The sequence below is a fragment of the Equus caballus genome, chromosome 10 (assembly GCF_041296265.1).
Source record: "Equus caballus isolate H_3958 breed thoroughbred chromosome 10, TB-T2T, whole genome shotgun sequence".
NCBI classification, from domain to species: Eukaryota; Metazoa; Chordata; class Mammalia; order Perissodactyla; family Equidae; genus Equus; species Equus caballus.
In genome coordinates, this window is record NC_091693.1 from 10955291 (window position 1) to 10966852 (window position 11562).

The 11562-nt window shown below is 57.3% G+C and overlaps 1 protein-coding gene across 2 annotated transcripts in view; it reads left to right on the top strand.

Annotated features, from left to right (window-relative positions):
- SPTBN4 (spectrin beta, non-erythrocytic 4) overlaps window positions 1-11455 on the top strand; it is a 72437-nt gene extending 60982 nt beyond the window's left edge. The window contains exons 27-36 of one of the 2 annotated variants that reach the window (XM_023649766.2): window positions 742-986; window positions 3312-3450; window positions 3545-3629; window positions 3952-4148; window positions 4763-5382; window positions 6434-6503; window positions 7103-7395; window positions 8787-8960; window positions 9106-9148; window positions 10417-11455. In XM_023649766.2, coding sequence (XP_023505534.2) covers window positions 742-986; window positions 3312-3450; window positions 3545-3629; window positions 3952-4148; window positions 4763-5382; window positions 6434-6503; window positions 7103-7395; window positions 8787-8960; window positions 9106-9148; window positions 10417-10575 — 2025 coding nt within the window. In that variant the 3' untranslated portion in view covers window positions 10576-11455. Of the gene's footprint in view, window positions 1-741; window positions 2902-3311; window positions 3451-3544; window positions 3630-3951; window positions 4149-4762; window positions 5383-6433; window positions 6504-7102; window positions 7396-8786; window positions 8961-9105; window positions 9149-10416 lie in introns of those variants that run through there. The other variant, XM_023649767.2, reaches the window with a different exon arrangement.
- The last annotated feature ends 107 nt before the right edge of the window (window positions 11456-11562 follow it).

The following is an 11562-nucleotide window of genomic DNA, read 5'->3' on the forward strand; positions in this document are numbered from 1 at the left end:
GAGGGCCTAACAGAACTCGGGCAGCGGGACTGAAAGAAATGAGGCTGCAGGGCTGACGGAAGGTAGAAACTGGACAGTTATTTTCATACGAATCATACAGATGACTGTTAGAAATCGGGCGGAGAGACTGATAGTGATGAAGTGGTGGATCTTCGAGAAATCGGACGGTTGACTCGATAGAGAGTGAGCAGTGGATCCACTAGAACTCCCCCAGCAGAACCGATAGAAATTGCGCAGGAGCCCTGAGCGGCAGTGAATAGGCGTTCTGAAAGAAATTGGGCAGTCGGTGGTGGGTCTGAAAAAAATTGAGTGAAAATGGGACCCCAAGTCTAATAGACATCAGAGTAGAGAGAGGTTTCCTGACAGATCGGTCTGAAGCAAGACAGGGGCGGGCCTGAGATGAGGTGACGGCCCAGGAGAATAGAGCTGTCAGAAGAAAGCAATCGGGCAGCGACTGAAAGGAACCTGGTAGGAGGTCTAGAAGCAGTCAGAATGCAGGTAAGTCAAAGACAATTCAGGCAGCAGGCATGAGAGAAATGTGGTAGTGGGGCCAAGGAAGTCAGAAAGTGGGCAAGTCAAAAAGAAATCAGGCTGAGGGTAGGAGGGAAACCCAGTTGTGGGATCCCAAGGGGGCGGGCTCCTGACATCTTCAGGCTCTGCACCCAGCCAGCAGGTGGCGGGAAGAGAGGGCGGGGCCTGGACCCCCTGCAGGGCTGGCGCTCCAGCTGGCATACCCCACAGGTGCGGCAGCTGCAGGAGGGGGCTGCGCAGCTGCGGACGGTGTATGCGGGGGAGCACGCGGAGGCCATCGCCAGCCGGGAGCAGGAGGTGCTGCAGGGCTGGAAGGAGCTGCTGGCCGCCTGCGAGGACGCCCGCCTGCACGTCAGCTCCACGGCCGACGCCCTGCGGTTCCACAGCCAGGCCCGCGACCTGCTCTCCTGGATGGATGGCATCGCCGGCCAGATCGGGGCAGCGGACAAGCCCAGGTGCCCCTCATCCCACCTCCGGCCTCCTGCCCGCCTCTGGGCAGCCACCCCCAGCCACCGGCAGTCCCCTTGTCATGAGAAATCCCAGTAGCCCGTCCCTGCGTGGCACTCTTTTAAATGCTTCGTGTGTATCTAGACCCCGTTGTCAGGCCTGGCACGGGGGCTCCAACCGTGGGGCATCCTCCTGCCTCTGTCCTCCCCAGTTGTCCCCTGCTGCTTCTCCCCTGGGGGTGTCACAGCATGGGATGGGCTGCGGCCCGGAAGTGTGGGACCGTATCTGTGGCTTAACCTAGTGGACCTTGATTTGATGCTCATGCCACGGTTCGATGTGAGTGTCTAGCAGCAGCCTGGTCCACAGTGACCGGGAGCCAAGGCTCCTCCATCCCTCGGCCCTGGGAGGCATTGCCTGGACCCTCTGCATCCAGCTGCAGATGAGAAAAAGAGAGCAGGAGGGTCACGGGGAACTTTCAGAGACTCACATAGCATTGTTTCTGTGACTGGGGGCCTCGGGCCTACGTTAATTTACTCAGCAAATATTTATTGAATGCCTACTGTGTGCTATATGGTGAGCAGGGCCAGCCTCTGCCCTGATGCAGCTTACATTCTGAGGGTGGAGACAGGCAACAGATAAGTAAATAAACAGACACCTAATATTATCTCACACAGTAATAGTGCTCTGAAGAAACATAAAGCAAGGTAAGGGGATGAGGCTAGCTGGCAAGGCCCCTCTGACGATGTGATGTTAGAGTGGAGACCTGAAGGAAGAGATGATGAGTTGGGTAAAGTTTTGGGGGAAGGGTTTCCAGGTGGAGGGATCAGCAAGTACGAAGGTCCTGAGGTAGGTCGTGGTTAGGCGTGTTTGAGGAAGAGCTAACCGATCATTGTGGCTGGATGGAGTGAGTGAGGCGGGGAGTGAAGAGTGGCAGGAAATGAGATTTGAGGGGCAATAGGGTGTCATGGGGAGTTTGCCTTTTCTCTGAGTGAGATGGGAGCCATGGGAGAGTATAGAGCAGAGGAGTGATGCGATATGATGGACATTTGGAAAAGATCACTCCATAAGCCTTGTGGGAAATAGAGTGTGGAGAGCAAGGTAGCAGCAATAATCAGGAGGCAGCAATAATCCAGGTGAGAGATGTTGGTGGCTTGGCCAAGCGTGGTGGTTTTAGAGATGGAGAAATTGGTTTTAGGGATTTAAAAAATCTTTCTATTATGAAAAATTTCAAATATATACAGGAGTAGCCGTAACAGTATAGTGAACCCACATATGTATAGTAAACACTTGGCTGGAATGACTGTCAACGTTTGGCCAATCTTGGTTCATCTATACATTCCCCCACTCCCCCTCCACCCCTTGCTGAGTTATTTTAAAACAAATCTCAGCTTTCATATCATTTCACAGGGTATATTTTAAGTTATAAATGTCCAGTCATGACTGATGGATTAGCTTTGGGGCCGAGGGAAAGAAAAGTCATGGATGAAGGATGGGTGAATTTATTGAGATGGAGAATTTCCAGGGAGGGCCCGTTTGGGAGAATCAGAAAGATTGTTCCAGACATCCTAAGTCTGAGGTAGGAGTTACTACAATGTGGGGCCTTCAGAAATAAGTTTGGACACATTAAGTCTTATGAAGCTATACTTGCTGATTGGTGGAAGCTTCAGAAATTTGGAATTTGTTTTGGACCCACGACAGCTTAGAACGGCGCTGTCCAATAGTTATACAAGGCGAGCCACAAAACTGAGCCACATATGTAATTTAAGATTTTCTTGTAACCACATTAGGAAAGTAAAAAGAAGCAAATGAAAATTAATCTTAGTAATTCATTTTATTTTACCCAGTAGACCCAAACTATTATCACTTCAACGTGTAGTCAATATTAAAATTATGGAGCCACTTTACTTTCTTTTTTAGAGTAAATCTTCAGAATGTGGTGTTTACTTTACACTTCGCCACCTCTCAATTCAGACTAGCCGCATTTTAAGTTCTCAGTTGCCACCATGTCTACTGGTGTCTAGACCGTGTCTAACCTAAGGTTAGAGTCATTAGCTGGTGGAACCTTCAGAAACATAACTTTAGAAAATTAGAAAAGTTGGATCTTGAAATTCTAGGTTAGAATCCCAAAAGTGGGACATTTTAGCACGTTGGAAAAAGTTAGAATCATTGAATCAGTGAAGTACGTTGGACCCTCAGACTGGTCATAGGAGGTGGGTGTCCTGAGATGACGCAGAAGCCCTAGTTTCGTGGTTTTGGCTCGTCAGGAGCTGCGTATATGGGGTGGGCCGAGGGCGGCTGCCCGTGGCTCAGATCCCCGCCCGCCGCCCCTGTAGGGACGTCTCTTCGGTGGAGGTGCTCATGAACTACCACCAGGGCCTGAAGACCGAGCTGGAGGCCAGGGTGCCGGAGCTGACGGCCTGCCAGGAGCTGGGGCGCTCTCTGCTGGTCAACAAGAGCGCCATGGCTGATGAGGTGGGGAGGGGCACAAGGGATCCTCCTCTGCCATCCGTGCCCACTGGGGCAGGAACCACCCCTGACACCTCTCCCACCCACCCACCACTCCCAGATCCAGGCACAGCTGGACAAGCTGGGAACCAGGAAGGAGGAGGTGTCGGACAAGTGGGACCGCCATTGGGAGTGGCTGCAGCAGAGTGAGTGGGGGCCCGGAGGGTGACACGGTCATGCTTTGCACACCACTCACGGGGCCCCAGCAGCAAATGTGAAGGCCTGGGAGGGTGGACAAGGGGGCTGCCTTGCCATTGAGTCCTGGTGGCAGACACCTGAGTAGGAGGAAGCTGGTGCCCTCAGAAACAGCCACAGCCTCTCATTCCTGCAGAGCCCAGAGTGGTCAGAGCTGGGATACGGGAAGCCGAGGGGGTGGGGGGTAGGGTGGAAGGCCCGAGAACACATTCACTGCCCCTTGAAGGGCCCACAGGTGCCCCCAGCACCCTGACCCCACACGTCTGCCCTCAGTGCTGGAGGTGCACCAGTTTGCCCAGGAGGCGGTGGTGGCCGACGCCTGGCTGACAGCCCAAGAGCCGCTGCTGCAGAGCCGCGAGCTGGGCAGCAGCGTGGACGAGGTGGAGCAGCTTATCCGGCGCCACGAGGCCTTCCGCAAAGCGGCTGCAGCCTGGGAAGAAAGGTTCAGCTCCCTGCGGCGCCTGACCACGGTCAGCACCCCAGATCCTGCTCCAACACCCCCCGCGGGGCCCGCCCCCATCCCTCCATAGGAGACAGACACGCAGGCTTGGTGCTCAGCGCTGTGTTGAGTGAGGCCAAGACAGACTCGCACTGGGTTCCCAGTCCAGCCTGGGGAGGGGGAACAGGGGACAGACCTGTCACCAGATAGTGACAGCCCAGAGTGGTTGGGGCTAGGATGGAGGAAGCACGGGAGATGCGGGAACCCGGAAGCACTTGTCCTGACCTGGGGGAGTCTGGTCTGGGACTGATGAATGAGGAGAAGAGACCATTGTAAGAAAAAGTCTTAAGGCCCCGGGTGGGGGGACATTGAGGTAGGAGGTGATGCGGCTCAGGAAGGCACCTCGAGGATCCGATGCTTCAGCCCGTTCTTAAAAGAACCCTCGATGTTTGCTGGAGAAAATAGGAATGAGGTTTCGGCAGAGAGCAAAGCATGGGCGCGGGCCTGGCCAACCTTGCTTTTTCACTAATAAAAACTAATAAACCGGGTGGTGAGGCAGACAACCCACAGCCGTCTTCCCAGACCTCGCTCCCCCCACACACACCCCTACGCCCCTCCTTCTGACCCTGGCCCCTCCGTCCCCAGATAGAGAAGCTCAAGGCGGAACAGAGCAAGCAGCCGCCCACTCCGCTGCTCGGGCGCAAGTTCTTTGGGGACCCCACGGAACTGGCGGCCAAGGCGGCGCCCCTGCTGCGGCCAGGGGGCTACGAGAGGGGCTTGGAGCCCCTAGCCCGCCGGGCCTCGGACACGCTGTCGGCGGAGGTGCGGACCCGGGTGGGGTACGTGCGCCAGGAGCTCAAGCCCGAGCGCCTCCAGCCGCGCATCGACCGGCTGCCGGAGGTCCCGGGGAGGGTGGAGCCCACGGCCCCGCCGGCCGCATCGGAGGACGCGGCCGAGATCCCCGGGGCCCCCGCGGCGGCCGAGCAGGTCCGGCCACGGCCGGAGCGCCAGGAGTCAGCTGATCGCGCGGAGGAGCTGCCCCGGAGGCGGCGGCCGGAGCGGCAGGAGTCGGCTGATCAATCCGAGGAGGCGGCGCGGAGGCGGCGGCCAGAGCGGCAGGAGTTGGCGGAGCACGAGGCGGCGCACAGCCTCACCCTGGGCCGCTACGAGCAGATGGAGCGGCGGCGGGAGCGGCGCGAGCGGCGCTTGGAGCGGCAGGAGTCCAGCGAACTGGAGATGCCCGCCAGAGGAGACCTGGCCAAGGGGTGAGGCCCCGTGTGGCCGGGGAGGACGGGGATGGGGACACGGAGAGCTCCTAGAGCCCCGCAGGCCCAGTGGAGAGGGCTTCTGGGCTCAGAACTGCCTAAAGAGGGAGATTCCGCCGTGGTACCCATTTTGCAGAGATGTAAACTGAGGCTGAAAGAGGGTAGGAGACGCGCCCTTGTCCCACAGCGGCAGAGTGCCTTCCTCCAGGTGCAGGTTCTCAGTTACTGAGTTCTGACCCCTGCATCAAATCCTCTGGGTGGCCCTGGGCAGGGATTTTGTCCTCTCTGCACTTCAGTTTCTCCACTCCACTAATGGTGGAACCATCACCTCCCTGACTAGAGATTAAGACCCTTTATCATAATCTCTCTCAACAGCCTTATAAACTGGGGGCTGTTGTAATCTCCATTTTATAGATGGGGCAACTGAGGCTCAGAGAGGGCATGCCACCCAGCTTGGATGAACCAGGACTGGAATACAGGCCTTTCAGAATCCAGAGTTAGCCAGAGTGTGTCGTGCAAACTGCATCCCCAGAAGGAGGCCTTTGGTCAAATATGTGTCAGAGACAATGACTTCTTGACCCCTTTTTAATCTCATATTTCATGAACATTTGCTGAGTGCCCACTCTGTGTGTGGTACGTGCTGGGAGAGCAGTGACCCGACCAGCCCGAGCCCTGCTTCATGGGGGCTCACAGTCCAGGGGGGAAATAGACTTGTCACCTGACAGTGATGACCCAGAACGATCAGGGCTGAGATGGGTGAAGTCCGGGGACCCTGTGAGCTCAGGGGGTGGGTGGAGAAAGGCACTGGTACTTCCAAAGGCTGGAAGGCACCCGTCTGCATTTTGCTTTATGCTGCTTAAAACTCAAAGGGGAGAGAGGTTGCGTGCTCCGTTCCACAGACGTGTCCCTGGCACCTGTGGTGTGTAAGGGACAGGCAGCTGCAGAAGTGGACAAGGGTCAGGCATACACGCTGAAGTGGAGGCTCCTCCGTCCCTCGGACAAGGTCCCCCAGTTCCACTGGGTCTTTCTGCTCCCCTCCCCACCCCCCTAGGAAGGCCACTCTGGCTGACATTGTGGAGCAGCTGCAGGAGAAAGAGGCAGGCCCAGGGCTCCCCGTTGGGGTAAGTTGAGCCTCAACGTGGGTGGGGGTGCAGGATTCCTCTCCTCAGAGCAGGAGTCAGGATCCCAGAAACACCAGTGCCTAGCCCTGCCCGCCCCATCTGAACCCTGCAGGGGACGCTCAGGGGATGGAGAGGGCCCCTGGACGCCCCCCCCCACCCCCCCACCAATCTGAAAATGTCTCTCTTAGAAAGATGAGGCCACCAACCTAAGAGACTCCTGCCCCCTCTATACACACAGACATCTGTCCTGGACTCTTGTTCCAGCCCAGTGGGGGGTCTCAAATTTCCTTACAGGCAGCCACACACACACACAGAAGGAAGCCCCAGATTCCTCCCACAGACAGCTGGGACAGCCACCTGCACCCCCACCTCCCTAGGTCTACCCCCTTCTCCCCAAGATCGAGAAGGCTTCCAACCTAGGAGTCCTGGCAGACTCACTGCCAAGACCCCCCGAGGGGCCCCTAAGCGTTGGGCCTCCCATCCTCGCCTCCAAGGCAGATGGCCCTGCAGACAGATGGTCCCCAGACGATGAGCTCCCCCAGACAGGTGGCTCCACACCCCGTTATGGACAGCAGCCCTCTCCCCCTCCCTTCACACAGCCGTCGCTGCCTCAGCCTCGAGAGCTTCCCCCCGGCCGCCTGCCCAACGGGCTTGAGCCCCCCGAGCGGACACCTCGGCCCGATCGGCCGCGGGCGCGGGACCGGCCCAAGCCCCGCCGGCGGCCGCGGCCCCGGGAGGGTGGTGAGGGCGGGGGCAGCCGGCGCTCGCGCTCCGCCCCGGCCCAGGGCGGCTCCGCCCCCGCGCCGCCGCCGCCGCCCGCTCACACGGTGCAGCACGAGGGCTTCCTGCTGCGCAAGCGCGAGCTCGACGCTAACCGCAAGTCGTCCAACCGGTGAGCGCGTGGGCGGGGCTGTGGAAGGCGGGCCCCAAGCTCAGCGTGTCCAATGAGTGGATAGGTGGGTTTGCGGCGGGGAGGTGGGGCTAAGCTTCAGGGCGTCCAACCGGTGGCGGGGGTGGGCGGGGCCTGAAGAGGGGCGGGGCTTAACTTCAAGCAATGAACAGGAGGAGCGAGGCCTCTGTTTAGTGCGTCCAATGGGCGAGTGGGTGGAGCTTAGTGGGGACCGAACCTGGAGAAAATGTTCCAAACGTAAATAAATAGTGACCCAATCTCATAGCAACCAACTCAGGAGTTCAAACTGGAAGTGGGGTCCAGTCCAGAAGGTTCCAATGAGGTGGAGCCTGGAGAGGTCATCCAACCAATGACTGGGGTAGATCCACCCTCGAAGTTTCAGATTGGGGGAGGGTCTGAAAAGGGGCGGATCCGAAACTCTGAGGCCTGAGTAGGCAGGTACCTGATATAGGTTTCCAAATGGGGGCCTAAGGGTGATGTGTCTGCTCTTGGAGTCCAGCTTTGGGTTGTCCAACTGGGAGGCAGAATCTGGGGAGAGGAGGAGCCCAAAAGGGAAGCGCTGGCCAATGAGCAGAGTGAGGCCGCGGACCCATGACGTGAAATGGGCAGAAAAGTAGATTTTGCCTTTAGGATCTGGAGGTGGTCTTTCTTCCTTGTGCAGAGGCCAAGGTGGGAATAAATTGGGCACCTCGGTGTATTTTTTTTCTTTTTTGTGGAAGATTAGCCCTGAGCTAACATCTGCTGCCAATCCTCCTCTTTTTGCTGAGGAAGACTGGTCCTGAGCTAACATCCGTGCCCACATTCCTGTACTTTATATATGGAACGCCTGCCACAGCATGGCTTGACAAGCGGCCCCTAGGTCCACACCCTGGATCTGAACTTGCGAATCCTGGGCAGCCAAAGCGGACTGTGTGAACTGAACCACTGTGCCACCAGGCTGGCCGCCACCTTGTGTATTTTGCTCTCGGGAGACTTCCTCCTCTGCTGAGGTTTTGGCTGAAGGGGGAGACAGGGATTTCTTATTCCAGACAGTAGACCAATAGATCTCCCTGAAGGGGTTTACGCGGCTGGTGGAGGAGTGGCGAAGAGCGTGTCCAAGTAAAGGCTTATGGAGGAGACAGCTTAAGTCTTGCCTTCAGGAAATTCAGTGTGGGAGGGAATAAGGAAGGGCAGCTCCGGCAGGGGCCAGCCTAGGCAAAGGCCTGGTACTGAGAGGTTTAGACCTGCCCCTCAGCTCAGGAAGAGCACCCTAGGCATGTGGCCCAACCAGGGCAAAGGCCCAGCGGGAGACTTAGGAAACCCAGGCAGGGTATTAATGAAGAGGACCCAGGCGGTGCTGCGACTCTGCCTTGAGCCCCGTCTCGTCGCCCCAGGTCGTGGGTGAGCCTATACTGCGTGCTCAGCAAGGGGGAGTTGGGCTTCTACAAGGACGCCAAGGGCCCTGCATCTGGGGGCACGCACGGTGGGGAGCCACTGCTCAGCCTGCACAAAGCCACCAGCGAGGTGGCTAGTGACTACAAGAAAAAGAAGCACGTCTTCAAGCTCCAGTGAGCCCCCCAATGGGCGAGAGGGAGGGATCCAAGGCCCAACGTCCCCTTCCCAGCAATACCCTGCTCCCCTGGAAGACGGTTGGTGGACGGGTGGGCCGGGAACCTGCCCCAGATCCCCCAAGTCCTGTGTCCCCTCCTACAGGACCCAGGACGGCAGCGAGTTTTTGCTCCAAGCTAAAGATGAGGTGAGATCTAGTCCTTTATCTCTATGTTGGGACCTCAGGAGCCACGGGGCTTTCTGGTTCCTGGCCCAGCGTGATGGGGCTGTGAGAGGGGAAGCACAAGCCAGAGTTACCAGGGCTGTCATGGGAAAGCCCATGGGCAGTGAGAGCCCAGAGGAAGCTCCAAACCTCATTATGGGGCTGGGGGTGGGCGGCGGCGGAGGGTCCGGAGGACTGCTGGAGGCCCCAGGATAAAGTCCAGCCTCCTTGCTTTGGCCTCTGAGGTGAGACTGGAAGGATAAGAGGAGAGAGTTAAGCTTAAAAAAAAAAAAAAAAAAAGGATGAGACAGGGAGAGGGAACTGCAAGTGCAGAGAACCAGAGGTGCAGAATTGCAGAGCGTCAGCCATGCTGGAGGAGCATTCAAGGAGGAAGGCTCCCAGGGGCTGGATCTCAAAGGGCGTTGTGGGCCATTTGGAAGCAGTTGGAGTTTGTCCTAAGGGTACTAGGGAGCCATGGCAGAGTTCTGAGTAAGGGAGGGTTACAGAGATGCATAAGAAAGATCCCTTTGGCTACCAGATGCAGGGTAGATTGGAGAGGGTGAGAATGGAGGTGGGGAGCCCAGGAGGCTGCCAGGACAGGGACCCAAATGGGAGAGCACAAGGCTGGATCAGGGCAGACCTGTGGGGAGGGCAGGAAGAGGTGGGTGAGAGAGACAGGAATGGGAGTGGACCTTGGGACTGGGGCTAAGGTGAGAGGTCAGGGGAGGAGAAGTCATGGAGGTGGTTTGAAGAGACATTGAAAACAATTCCTTGTTCTCTTATTCATCTTCACAAGAGGCTACAAAGCAGGCCTTTATTCTCTCCATGCCTCCTCTACTTATCTTTAAAATGGAGATAAAAATAGTTTTCCATCAACCCCATAGGGTTATTGTGAGAATTAAATAAGTTGACATATGCAGAGTCCTTACAGGGCCTGGAAAATGTCAGTGCTCTCTAAGTGTCTGCTGATAGTGTTTCATTGTTTATCCCTGTAGTGGGAATTAGATATAATCCTATTGCACAGAATTAAGTGAATTAATCCACAAAAGTGCTTAGAACAGAGCCTGGCAGATAAGTGCTGTGTAACCGTTTCCATCATCGTTATCATCATCATCATCATCATCATTATTGTTACAATCTCATTCAATAGATGAAGAAACTGAAGTTCAGAGAGGGAAGTCTCATTTCCAGACTCATCGATTACTCGATTTCTTCTCTTCCAAATACGGACTCTGCCCTATTTCTCTCTCCAGGAGGAGATGAACGGCTGGCTCGAGGCTGTGGCCGCCTCGGTGGGGGAACACGCCGAGATCGCCCGCTGGGGCCAGACACTGCCCACCACGTCGTCCACAGACGAGGGCAACCCCAAGCGGGAAGCGGGGGAACGCAGGGCCAGCGGGCGCCGGAAGTGACTTCCCACCCCTGGGGCCTGACACATCTCCTCGCCCCTCTTCTCTGCACTGTGGCCACAAAGACACTTTCTCTTCCGCAGGGGCTGGAGCCCCCAGTTCCACCAACACTGCGGACGCGCCATGACGGGCACTGGAAAGGAGGGGACTTCTCCTGCACCCCAAGAAGTGGTGGCGGGATTGCTGCCCCTATAGCCATATCTCGGCCCCTTCCCGCTCGCCACCCCCGCCCCCACCCCAGGTGCTGGGGCTTCATTGTTTTTATGCAATAACTGAGCTTGGGGGGGCGGGTAAGGGGCCAATTGAGCCAAGCCCCCTGCCCCGATCCCCAGATCCTGTCCCAAGAAGCTAGGGTGGTAGGGGCGAGAATTCCTGCCCCCTCTCTCCGCCCTAGGGATGGGCACGGGGGCGCTGGTGAGGTCCCCTGGACCATCCAGGGTGCTAGGGGGTGGGGAGGGGACGCGCCCTCCCCGCCTTTACCTCACTTCCAATGCTGCCTTGATCTCTGTCTGGGAAGGGGGAGTGAAGGGGCCCTAGCCCCCGCACTCCGCCGTCTCAGGGCCATGCGGTTAATTCCTGACTTAGTTTATTTTTGCAAAACGTCGACCTCCTCCTCTCCCGCCCCGCATCCGCGAAGGCTTTTAATGGGAGGGGCGTCAAAGCTCAAAACAGTCTTCCTCTCTCCTCCCCCCTCCAGCTATAAAAGCGACTTCGTGAGGGGAGGGGCGAGGGGAAGCCCTCCCCCTGCATGCTTCTGGCTGGAGCACCTCCCTGGGGAGTGGGGGACCGGGTTGCGAAGAAGCCGCTGGGGCTCGGGGGTGTGGGGCGGTGTGGCAGGCGCACACTGTATGTATCTATAATAAATCCTTTGGCTTTGACGGTCGATGCTGGTTTGTTCGCGTTTCATGGGCTGCGCTCGGGAAGATGTGGGGTGTGGGGGAGAGACGGGGGCTGCGGAGAACATTTAGATGTCCCCCTTGATGTGGATTA